The sequence below is a fragment of the Salmo salar genome, chromosome ssa12, assembly GCF_905237065.1.
Source record: "Salmo salar chromosome ssa12, Ssal_v3.1, whole genome shotgun sequence".
NCBI lineage: Eukaryota > Metazoa > Chordata > Actinopteri > Salmoniformes > Salmonidae > Salmo > Salmo salar.
The window spans coordinates 72973073-72985518 of record NC_059453.1 but is presented as its reverse complement, the minus strand read 5'-3'; the positions used below and the strand labels follow the sequence as shown (position 1 = coordinate 72985518).

The following is a 12446-nucleotide window of genomic DNA, read 5'->3' as shown; positions in this document are numbered from 1 at the left end:
CAGGCAAGCACTTTGGAACGTGACACACCGTATAGGCTGCACTGCAGAGTTAATACATATCTGGATATTCTTTTTTACATTTCTTGACTTCTCTGCCACTACAAAGTGAGTTAACTATCCCATGATGCTAGCAATTTGTTGAGGTTGACTTAGGCCTATTGTTGTTTAATCAGACTGTCCCTGACAGTTTAGCAAATATATGTATCACAGGGAAGAGAGAGTAATGGCAATATAGTCTGATTTAAACAATTTACTGTATAAAAATATTTGTTATTGAATGAATGTGCCTTACCTCTCCACTTCTGCTGGGTTGAAGTGATATATAATAGTCAGAGGGTGGCACTGTGGAGACAGGGAATAATACACACTAGGATTATAAGCAATTTGTGTCCAAAATTGTATGAATTTTAACAGCAACTGTGTAGCCCGTATTTAGTTCCCTGTTATCCATTACAGGATTCAACCTCCACCCAAATAATTCTGCCATGCAATAAGTGTAGGCCTTGAATGCAAAAAGTATTTATATATTTTGCTAAAACTTAATAAGGATGCATAAAGGGGTTATACGTAGTTTATACAAAATAAGTTATTCGTTTATAACACATTGGTTTATTTGTGTAGTTTTTTGTCTGATTGTTTTGCTGGCATATGCCATTTTAGGTGTTGGCAAAATATTTATAAAGTTATACACTACCGTTGCGTTATCTAGCCTACTATTATACAAGACTGCTAAAGTGACCCACTATAATGTGTATGCAATAATATTTAGTGTTCATTCTGCTACTATACACCGAGGGATGGAGCCCGTGTAAAAGGTTGTTGATTTGAGCGGAGCGCAGTGACATCTGCATAAATGGGCGTTCCGGGATTCGCGCATCTTGCTTGGCGGTGCCAGGTGTGTTTTAACCTGTGGCGAGGGATGCAGTCGCGGTTGTCATCATCAAAATGTGTGGGATGCGAACTAAGACCTGGAACGAGAATAAATTACCATTAGGTGAATGCTGTGATAACGACACCAGCAGTTTTCTGTCACAGGTATAAAGGCACTCTCGTTGACGCACTAAATATACGGCTTCCGATGTCCCAAATCTCCGAGAAGATTTGTCTCTCACGCAGTCTATGGTGAGGTGAGTGGATACCCTGTTTTGACAACTTCCATCCAAAGGTTTAGGAGAATAAGAAGAACCAACCTATGATAAGGTGATGCGGAGGCTGAAACATTGATGCATTCATGTAGGCACTGGATTGCTGACTTATTTACTGTTTTACGCACAAAGACCATTGTGAGTTTTGCAATATTACGGACGTATTTTCAGTGGAATAGCCAGCTAACGTAGCCCGCATAGTGACTTTTATTGGAAGTCATGCTACTCCAGCATTACTGTGGTTTCTTGGACAATACGAAATGTATTTACACATTACCCGGGAAAACCTCATCCATGACACAGGCTGGCTCTCAACAGTGAATTATCAATTATAAAAGAGAAATTAAACTCCGACCAGATCCAGTGAATAACTCAATATCAGAAATCTCTGTTCGCCCATATTTTCTCCTGCATTAGTGCTTGTGAAACAAAGCAAAACCAAAGATACCCTTTCAGATCAGTGACGAACCACATCAAAAAGATACAATATGTCTAGAACACTGAAAAAGAAGAAACATTGGTCCAGCAAAGTGCAGGAGTGTGCGGTGTCATGGGGAAGCCTCGGAGAATTCGGCAATGTGGTGGAGGTGCTGGGGGGTGCTGAACACGGAGAGTTTCCTTACCTGGGCCAGATGAAGTTGGATGTGATGTTGTGCCACGTCGGTACAATGCCCTATTTCGGTGACGTTTTGTTGGAGATCAACGGAACACCCGTCAGTGGACTTACAAACCGCGACACTCATGCAGTCATTCGCCACTTTCGGGAGCCCATTCGTTTGAAGACCGTCAAACCAGGTGCGTCCTCTTTTTTTACTTAAAGTATTTCATATACAAAATGGTCCTCTCTATATTAGCCTACATATGCTCTATGCCAGAGTAGTCAACCAACTAACGTTACCAGTTGAATACTTGTGTATAATTATTTTTTATAAGTACATATTTTATGGTGGTATTTACCATTTATTCTATCACTTTTTTTTATTTTTTATCTCGGATAACAAAATTGCATACTTACCGGTTGTCCTAGCTATAATTCAATGTAAAATGTAGTGCCCTTTTATTCCTACATATTTGTTGGAGTGACAACACTGTCATACAGAGCACTCAGTGTCCATCCCTTACTGGGACTCATGACATATGCCATTTGGCTTTGAGCGTTGGTCAAGTCTGCTTTCTGTTATTGATAAATGACAATGCCTCTCACATTGCTAGTTGTGATGCGAGTGTCATGGCAAGTGATTTAACCCAACTGTACAGACATGGACCCCTATCTCTAGCAAGACTCCTTTTATTGAAGCAATAACAAAGTGGTCACCTGGCCTGTGTGTTGGTAAAAAGCTGAGGGATTGGGCCTGGAGAATCAAATCAAAGTGTATTTGTCACGTGCGCTGAATATAACAGGTGTAGACCTTACAGTGAAATGCTTACTTACAGGCTCTACCCAATAGTGCAAAAAAGGTATTAGGTGAACAATAGGTAGGTAAAGAAATAAAACAACAGTAAATGTAACCACTGTCAAATTCATAGACAGAGATTAGGATGCAAGGACTGACCATCCATGATATCAAAATTATAGTTTTAACCGTGTTTTGAGGCTATATAGGTTTGTTTGTATTTGCTTACAGTCATTGGCGTAAAACAAGCTTGTATTTTGGGTTCAGAGCCCTATACTACGAATCGGGTTTGAGGACTTAGCTAGGTAACTTTGGTCAACTCTGGGTTCAACTCGAGATAACCTGTACCACAAAAGTGGCTCACCTTTTTGCCAGATACATTTCTATGGCAACGAATCCTTCAGAACTAACCTGCTGCACAGCAGGCTAACTCCATTTATCCTAAATTGTCTGAGCCACGAGTTGAGGACCAAAAATCAACTACCCTCCATCTCGCAAAGATTGTGTCATCATCCCCTTTTATTTGAGGAATACGACTGATGAAATATTTTATGAATCCAATGTTTTTTGGTGTGTAGTATATTCTTTATAATACACTGCTCCAAAAAATAAAGGGAACACTTAAACAACAATGTAACTCCAAGTCAATCACACTTCTGTGAAATCAAACTGTCCACTTAGGAAGCAACACTGATTGACAATAAATTTCACATGCTGTTGTGGAAATGGAATAGACAACAGGTGGAAATTATAGGCAATTAGCAAGACACCCCCAATAAAGGAGTGGTTCTGCAGGTGGGGACCACAGACCACTTCTCAGTTCCTATGCTTCCTGGCTGATGTTTTGGTCACTTTTGAATGCTGGCGGTGCTTTCACGCTAGTGGTAGCATGAGACGGAGTCTACAACCCACACAAGTGGCTCAGGTAGTGGAGCTCATCCAGGATGGCACATCAATGCGAGCTGTGGCAAGAAGGTTTTATGTGTCTGTTAGCGAAGTGTCCAGAGCATGGAGGCGCTACCAGGAGACAGGCCAGTACATCAGGAGATGTGGAGGAGGCCGTAGGAGGTCAACAACCCAGCAGCAAGACCGCTACCTCCGCCTTTGTGCAAGGAGGAGCAGGAGAATCACTGCCAGAGCCCTGCAAAATGACCTCCAGCAGGCCACATGTGCATGTGTCTGCTCAAACGGTCAGAAACAGACTCCATGAGGGTGGTATGAGGGCCTGACGTCCACAGGTGGGGGTTGTGCTTACAGCCCAACACCGTGCAGGACGTTTGGCATTTGCCAGAGAACACCAAGATTGGCAAACTCGCCACTGGCGCCCTGTGCTCTTCACAGATGAAAGCAGGTTCACACTGAGCACGTGACAGAGTCTGGAGACGCCGTGGAGAACGTTCTGCTGCCTGCAACATCCTCCAGCATGACCAGTTTGGCGGTGGGTCAGTCATGGTGTGGGGTGGCATTTCTTTGGGGGGGCCGCACAGCCCTCCATGTGCTCGCCAGAGGTAGCCTGACTGCCATTAGGTACCGAGATGAGATCCTCAGACCCCTTGTGAGACCATATGCTGGTGCGGTTGGCCCTGGGTTCCTCCTAATGCAAGACAATGCTAGACCTCATGTGGCTGGAGTGTGTCAGCAGTTCCTGCAAGAGGAAGGCATTGATGCTATGGACTGGCCTGCCCGTTCCCCAGACCTGAATCCAATTGAGCACATCTGGGACATCATGTCTCGCTCCATCCACCAACACCACAGACTGTCCAGGAGTTGGTGGATGCTTTAGTCCAGGTCTGGGAGGAGATCTCTCAGGAGACCATCCGCCACCTCATCAGGAGCATGCCCAGGCATTGTAGGGAGGTCATACAGGCACGTGGAGGCCACACACACTGAGCCTCATTTTGACTTGTATTAAGGACATTACATCAAAGTTGGATCAGCCTGTAGTGTGGTTTTCCACTTTAATTTTGAGTGTGACTCCAAATCCAGACCTCCATGGGTTGATAAATTGGATTTCCATTGATTATTTTTGTGTGATTTTGTTGTCAGCACATTCAACTATGTAAAGAAAAAAGTATTTAATAAGATTATTTATTTCATTCAGATCTAGGATGTTGTTTGTGTTCCCTTTATTTTTTTGAGCAGTATACATTATCCATTTAGTTAATGACAGCATTTAGTCTCCAAACTTTACATTTTTTGCCTGATTTGTATTTAGAAATTTGCTAAAGGCAAACGGACAGCTGCAACCAACCATAGACCTATAATCAATAGATGGCAGTTCCCATTCAATTCAAGACTGGCAGCCATTGCTATCGTACGCATAAGTTGTTTAAAGGTGCACTGCAAAAATCGCTCCTCCATTTCCTGGTTGCAAAAATTCTAATACTTTGCCTAATTTCAGTTTGTGACAAAACAGGCAGTCATTGTATAGATAATCATTTTACCATCTAAACCACTGTGGAATATATTTTCCATAACCACATTTTTTTCAACATTTTCAGCTGTTTGAAGTTGTTGTATGAAAACAAAAGTAAAAGACAAAAAATAAACTTAAAAATGTGAAGCATAGAAATGGTTAACATAGAACACATCTACCACTTCTTAGACTTGCTTTCAATGAGAGTGACAGATCTATAACTCACATTTCCTATGTGAATTTGGTCAGGTCGCCCAAAAAGTTACATATTGTAGATTTAACAGTCAAATTGCCAGGGTTAGAGGTTCCAAAACCCTTCTATGGATTATACATGACCAAAAGTATGTTGCCACCTGCTCATCGAACGTCTCATTCCAAAATCATGGGCATTAATATGGAATTGGTCCCACTTTCCTGCTGTAACAGACTCCACTCTTCTAGGAAGGCTTTCCACTAATGTTGGAGCATTGCTGCCGGGACTTACTTACATTCAGCCATGAGCATTTCTGAAGTCGGGCACTGGTGTTGGGTGATTAGGACTGGTTCGCAGTCGGCTTTCCAATTCATCCCAAAGCCCTTAGTCTGAACGATGAAACACAGCCCCAGACCATTATTCCTCCTCCACCAAGCTTTACAGTTGGCACTATGCATTGGGGCAGGTAGTGTTCTCCTGGCATCCGCCAAACCCAAATTCGTCCATTATACTGCCAGATGGTGAAGTGTGATTCATCACTACAGAGAACCCGTTTCCACTGCTCCAGAGTCCAATGGCGGTGAGCTTAACGCCATTCTAGGCGAAGCGTGGGACATTTGTGGACAGAACTGAAAAAGCATGTGCGAGCAAGGAGGCCTACAAACCTAATTCAGTTACAATAAGTTGGGTGAATTTTGACCCATTCCTCCTGACAGAGCTGGTGTAACTGAGTCAGGTTTGTAGGCCTCCTTGCTCGCACACACTTTTTCAGTTCTGCCCACAAATGTTCTATAGCATTAAGGTCAGGGCTTTGTGATGGCCACTCCAATACCTTGACTATGTTGTCCTTAAGCCATTGTGCCACAACTTTGGAAGTATGCTTGGAGTCATTGTCCATTTGGAAGATCCATTTGTGACCAAACTTTAACTTCCTGACTGATGTCTTGATGTTGCTTCAATATATCCACATAATTTTCCCTCCTTATGATGCCATCTATTTTGTGAAGTGCACCAGGCCCTCCTGCAGCAAAGCACCTCCACAACATGATGCTGCCACCCCCGTGCTTCACGGTTGTGATGGTGTTCTTCAACTTGCAAGCCTCCCCCTTTTTCCTCCAAACATAACAATGGTCGTTATGGCCAAACAGTTATAATTTTTGTTTAATCAGACCAGAGGACATTTCTTCAAAAAGTACGATCTTTGTCCCCATTTGCAGTTGCAAACAGTTGTCTGTTTTTTTTATGCCAGTTTTTGGAGCAGTTGCTTCTTCCTTGCTGAGCGGCCTTTCAGATTATGTCGATATAGGACTCGTTTACTGTGGATATAGATACTTTGTACCTGTTTCCTCCAGCATTTTCACAAGGTCTTTTGTTGTTGTTCTGGGATTGATTTGCACTTTTCACACCAAAGTACGTTCATCTCTAGGAGACAGAATGCGTCTCCTTCCTGAGCGGTATGACGGCTGCGTGGTTCCATGGTGTTTATACTTGCGTACTATTGTTTGTAAAGATGAACGTGATACCTTCAGGCGCTTGGGAATTGCTCCCAAGAATAAACCAGACTTGTGGAGGTCTGCAATTGTTTTCTGAGGTCTTGGCTGAGTTATTTTGATTTTCCCATGATGTCAAGCAAAGAGGCACTGAGTTTTAAGGTAGGCCTTCAAATACATCCACAGGTACACCTCCAAATGACTCAAATGATGTAAATTAGCCTTTCAGAAGCTTTTAAAGCCATGACATCATTTTCTGGAACTTTCCAAGCTGTTTAAAGGCACAGTCAATTTAGTATATCTAAACTTCTGACCCACTGGAATTGTGATACAGTGAATTATAAGTGAAATAATCTGTCTGTAAAAAATTGTTTGAAAAATGACTTGTGTCATGCACAAAGTAGATGTCCTAACTGACTTGCCAAAACTAGTTTGTTAACAAGAAATGTGTGTAGTGGTTGAAACACTTAGGTTGGAGTCATTAAAACTAGTTTATGTAAACTTCCGGACTTCAACTGTGTATATATAGCTTCTTACTTTCTCGTGTATTTGTTTTTTGTTCTACCTTTTACTCAAACTGATGTTTCAGCATTATCTCTGAAGAGTTTGGTGTTCAACTAGCCATGTGCGACATGCACTCGCAGTTACAAGCCTCCAAGAGTCCGCGGCAGGCCAACTAGCGGTATCCACCGTCGTAGTTCTGATGAAGCCTGACATGGAATGTGAAGCTAACTGAAGCTGGCTAGCTTTATAAAAGCCTGAGTAGATCTAGCTTGCTTCGTAGTGTACCACTCTGATGGGGTAGGGTATATCATTAATTAGGAAGTCCAAAAATGGATGTAGCAGCTATGGATTCCAGCTTTAAGGGCTATATGCCGGTTTAATGAATTCATATCTTATGGGCCTAATAGAACCCTGGTTTCTGCAGTCTGTATGAACTCTAAGGGCTTCCGGTGTTAGCCAGGCTGGATGGTTGGCTGTCTCTTTATCTGGTCTAGGGGAAGGGGTGCTGTGTATTTGAATTGAAAGACTTAAACAACAACTGAGACTGTGCAAAAGGTTGCATCAGCAGCGTTTGATTCTTAGGCCTCCAGGCCAGTAGCACTGAACATCAGCTGTGTGTGGGAGAGTGAGAGTTTGTGTGTCCTCCACTGCATGCCCCCAGAGCTCCTCACACCACACTCTATGCCCCACTTACCAAGGTTGATTAATAAAGGGCATGGTAGAGAGAAGGAATCAGCTCAGCCTTTGGCTCGAGGTTCAACTCCCACGCTATGCTGTTTTTGTTCTTAAGTTGGTAGTGATGGCAATATTCCTCATCACCTTCTACTTTCATCACCAGCAGCAACAACAGCCTGAGCTAACTTTATTATCCTGTAAATGTATCAGTCATCCATATGACGGGTCACAGTGAGGGCTTATACTGTCCTGCAGAGGCTCCTCCTTAGCAATGTTTGCTGCTACAATAGATCTCACATAGAAACGCCTGTAACGAACAGCTTTTTGTATGATCAGTATTTGATTCTATGCTGTAATAGTTTGTGTGTCTTTGAGCACGTGGATGAACACACGTGTGTGTGTGTGTGTGTGTGCACAGTGTTTCCTGTGCGGTACACTCATGTTTAATTCATACCTTTTGCATAATTGAGGCAGCAAGTGTTTCTGTCTCCATGCTGATGGGGGCGGTGCGCTACGTAGTGGCGATGGGCCAGGAGGATAAGCTGTGATATAGTGCTAATGGCTGGCGGGAGAGGGGAGAGCAGAGGGTGAGGGGATGGAGCTGACAGAGCTTGGTCCACCAGATGTTCTACTGCTGCTGTTGCCAGGTCCTCTGCTCTCTTTCCCCTGGACCATGGAGCTGTTGGACTTCCTGTATCTGCTGACAGCTGGAAGGAAGAGCTAGGAGGAGGTGTTGGGAGTGTAGTATAATCGCAGTATTAATCACTTTGTGGGAATTAGGCTGTTTGAGAAGTTTTAAATCTTAAGGAACCTGCCTACATGTTGGTCGAAGTAGCTACTGTAGTAAGGCATAGCTGTGCTGGAAAGCGTTGGTAGATCAAATTGTATGTGTTACATGCACCGAATACAACAGGTGTAGACCTTAGAGTGAAATGCTTACTTACAAGCCCTTAACCAACAATGCAGTTTTAAGAAAAATACCAAAAGAAAAATAAGAAATGAAACTAACAAATAATTAAAGAGCAGCAGTAAAATTCACAACAGCGAGGCTTTATACAGGGGGTACCGGTACAGAGTCGATGTGCAGGGGCACCGGTTAGTTGAGGTAATATATACATGTAGGTAGAGTTATTAAAGTGACTTACGCATAGATAACAGAGTAGCAGCAGTGTAAAAAGGGGGGAGGGCAATGCAAATAGTCTGGGTAGCCATTTGATTAGATGTTCAGGAGTCTTATGGCTTGGGGGAGAAGCTGTTTAGAAGCCTCTTGGACCTAGACTTGGCACTCCAGTACCGCTTGCCGTGCGGTAGTAGAGCGAACAGTCTATGAATTTGGTGGCTGGAGTCTCTGACAATTTTTAGGGCCTTCCTCTGACACTGCCTGGTATAGAGGTCCTGGATGGCAGGAAGCTTGGCCCCAGGGATGTACTGGGCCGTACACACTACCCTCTGTAGTGCCTTGCGGTCAGAGGCCAAGCAGTTGCTGTACCAGGCAGAGATGCAACCAGTCAGCATGTTCTCGATGGTTCAGCTGTAGAACTCTTTGAGGATCTGAGGACTCATGCCAAATCTTTTCAGTCTCCTGAGGGGGAATAGGTTTTGTCGTGCCCTCTTCACGACTGTCTTGGTGTGCTTGGACCATGTTAGTTTGTTGGTGATGTGGACACCAAAGAACTTGAAAATCTACTCCACTACAGCCCAGTCGATGAGAATGGGGGCGTGCTTAGTCCTCCTTTTCCTGTAGTTCACAATCATCTCCTTAGTCTTGATCACACTGAGGGAGAGGTTATTGTCCTGGCACCACACTACCAGGTCTCTGACCACCTCCCTATATGCTGTCTCGTCATTGTTGGTGATCAGGCCTACCACTGTTGTCATCTGCACACTTGATGATGGTGGCACATAGGTTCTTACCTTTGGCTCTGTGGCATGTGTGCATTTTATTCAATAGAGAATGTGATTAAACTGGGGAATGCTTTTATTAAAAGCTACAGAAATATGCATGTAGCATGAAACTTTTGCTTTAATAAATATATGTTTCTGCAGGTTCCACCTAGGGATTAGAATTCATGATGGAAATGTTGAGAGATGGTGAGTGTACTACACTGCATTACCTCCTCTGTTCAGTGTTGCTGCATATCACCTATATAATCACTGCAGAAAATATACAATTTACTCCTATAAAATAACAATTTTATAGTCTTTCAGTCCCTAATCACACCTATAGGTGTCATGCCCTGATGAACACATTCATTCAATTTCAAAGCCTTTATGTGCCCAAATGAGACACCATGGCCCTGGCTATTGACTTAATGCAATACTGTATTTTGGGGGGGTCTCAGATGTGACCAACCACATCTCTGTAATGGTATGGATGCTGTATTTGTCTACAGTGGGTCCCTCTAACGAGTGGACTGAAGGCAGTGGAGCAGCTTGGCTCTCACAGCCCTGTCTCTCACACACACCACCATATTTCACATTACCTGCTGATTACAGCAATACAGAGCAATGTGAGTGGATCCTATTCTCCACCTTGTAATGGTATCCGATGGAGATGGTGGGCGTGGGTTAATCACGTTAATGCATAACTTCATATCTATCTGGAAAGTGGCTCTAGAGTCTTGATAAAGCAGGACCTATCATTGGAATGAGATTTGTGTCGGTTGTTTGCCTAAAAAAATGGAGAGGAAACACAAGCTGAGAGGCCCTCTGGTCAGGCACACATCTGGCTCATGCTTTAGCTGGGTCGTTCCACCAATCTGGTGCCTTAGCATTCTGTCATAAAGAGCACGTGTTCAACTTCACAAAAAGCACGTTTTCCCATCTCAAGAAGTAAAAAAATAAATAGTGCCAGCCAAAAGTTTGGGCACACCTATTCATTCAAGGGTTTTTCTTTATTTGTACTATTTTCTACATTGTAGAATAATAGTGAAGACATCAAAACTATGAAATAACACATATGGAATCATGTAGTAACCAAAAAAGTGTTAAACAAATCAAAATATTTTTTTAATTCTTCAAAGTAGCCACCCTTTGCTCTGATGACAACTTTGCACACTCTTGGCAATCTCTCAACCAGCTTCACCTGGAATGCTTTTCCAACAATCTTGAAGGAGTTCCCACATATTCTGAGCACTTGTTGGCTACATTTCCTTCACTCTGTGGTCCAACTCATCCCAAACCATCTCAATTGGGTTGAGGTTGGGTGATTGTGGAGGCTAGGACATCTGATGCAGCACTCCATCGCTTTCCTTCTTGGTCAAATAGCCCTTACACAGCCCGGAGGTGTGTTAGGTCATTGTCCTGTTGAAAAACACATGATTCTCCCACTAAGCGCAAACCAGGTGGGATGGCGTTTCGGCTACAGAATGCTATGGTAGGCATGCTGGTTACGTGTGCCTTGAATTCTAAATAAATCACTGACAGTGTCATCCGCAAAGCACCATCACACCACCTCCATGCTTCACGGTGGGAACCACAAATGCGGAGGTCATCCGTTCACCTACTCTGCGTCTCACAAAGACACAGCGGTTAGATCCAAAAATCGCAAAGTTGGACTCCTCAGACCAAAGGACAGATTTCCACTGGTCTAATGTCCATTGCTCGAGTTCCTTGGCCCAAGCAAGTCTTTTCTTATTATTGGTGTCCTTTAAAAGTGGTTTCTTTGCAGCAATTTGACAATGAAGGCCTGATTCACGCAGTCTCCTCTGAAAAGTTGATGTTGAGATGTGTCTGTTACTTGAACTCTGTGAAGCATTTATTTGGGCTGCAATTTCTGAGGCTAATGAACTTATCGTCTGTAGTAGAGGTAACTCTGGGTTTTCCTTTCCTGTGGCGGTCCTCATGAGAGTCAGTTTCATCATAGCACTTGGTGGTTTTTGCAACTGCACTTGAAGAAACTTTCAAAGTTCTTGAAGTGTTCCGTATTGACTGACCTTTATGTCTTAAAGTAATGATGGACTGTTGTTCTCTTTGCTTATTTGAGCTGTTCTTGCCATTATATGGACTTGGTCTTTTACCAAATAGGGCTATCTTCTGTATATCACCCCTACCTTTTCACGTCACAATTGATCGGCTCCAATGCATTAAGAAGGAAAGAAATTCCACAGATTAACTTTTAACAAGGTACACCTGTTAATTGAAATGCATTCCAGGTGACTACCTCATGAAGCTGGTTGAGAGAATGCCAAGAGTGTGCAAAGCTGTCAAGGCAAAGGGAGGCTACTTTGAATCAAATCAAATCAAATGTATTTATATAGCCCTTCTTACATCAGCTGATATCTCAAAGTGCTGTACAGAAACCCAGCCTAAAACCCCTAACAGCAAGCAATGCAGGTGTAGAAGCACGGTGGCTAGGAAAAACTCGGGGGACAGACTGACCCTAGTCCCCCGACACATAAACTACTGCAGCATAAATACTGGAGGCTGAGACAGGAGGGGTCAGGAGACACTGTGGCCCCATCCGATGAAACCCCCGGACAGGGCCAAACAGGTAGGATATAACCCCACCCACTATGCCAAAGCACAGCCTCCACACCACTGGAGGGATATCTCCAACCACCACCATACCATCCCGGGACAAGGCCGAGTATAGCCCACAAAGATCTCCGCCATGGCACAGCCCAAGGG

At 43.5% G+C, this 12446-nt stretch overlaps 1 protein-coding gene across 5 annotated transcripts in view; it reads left to right on the top strand.

Annotated features, from left to right (window-relative positions):
* The first annotated feature begins 834 nt into the window (after window positions 1-834).
* Window positions 835-12446, top strand: part of LOC106565872 (membrane-associated guanylate kinase, WW and PDZ domain-containing protein 3) — a 192737-nt gene continuing 181125 nt past the window's right edge. For all 5 annotated transcript variants that reach the window (XR_006758080.1, XR_006758079.1, XR_006758078.1 and 2 more), the window contains exon 1: window positions 835-1940. Coding sequence is in view for 1 of the 5 variants with exons in the window: in XM_014133506.2 (XP_013988981.1) it covers window positions 1634-1940 (307 nt within the window). In the remaining 4 variants the exon portion in view is untranslated. The remainder of the gene's footprint in view (window positions 1941-12446) is intronic.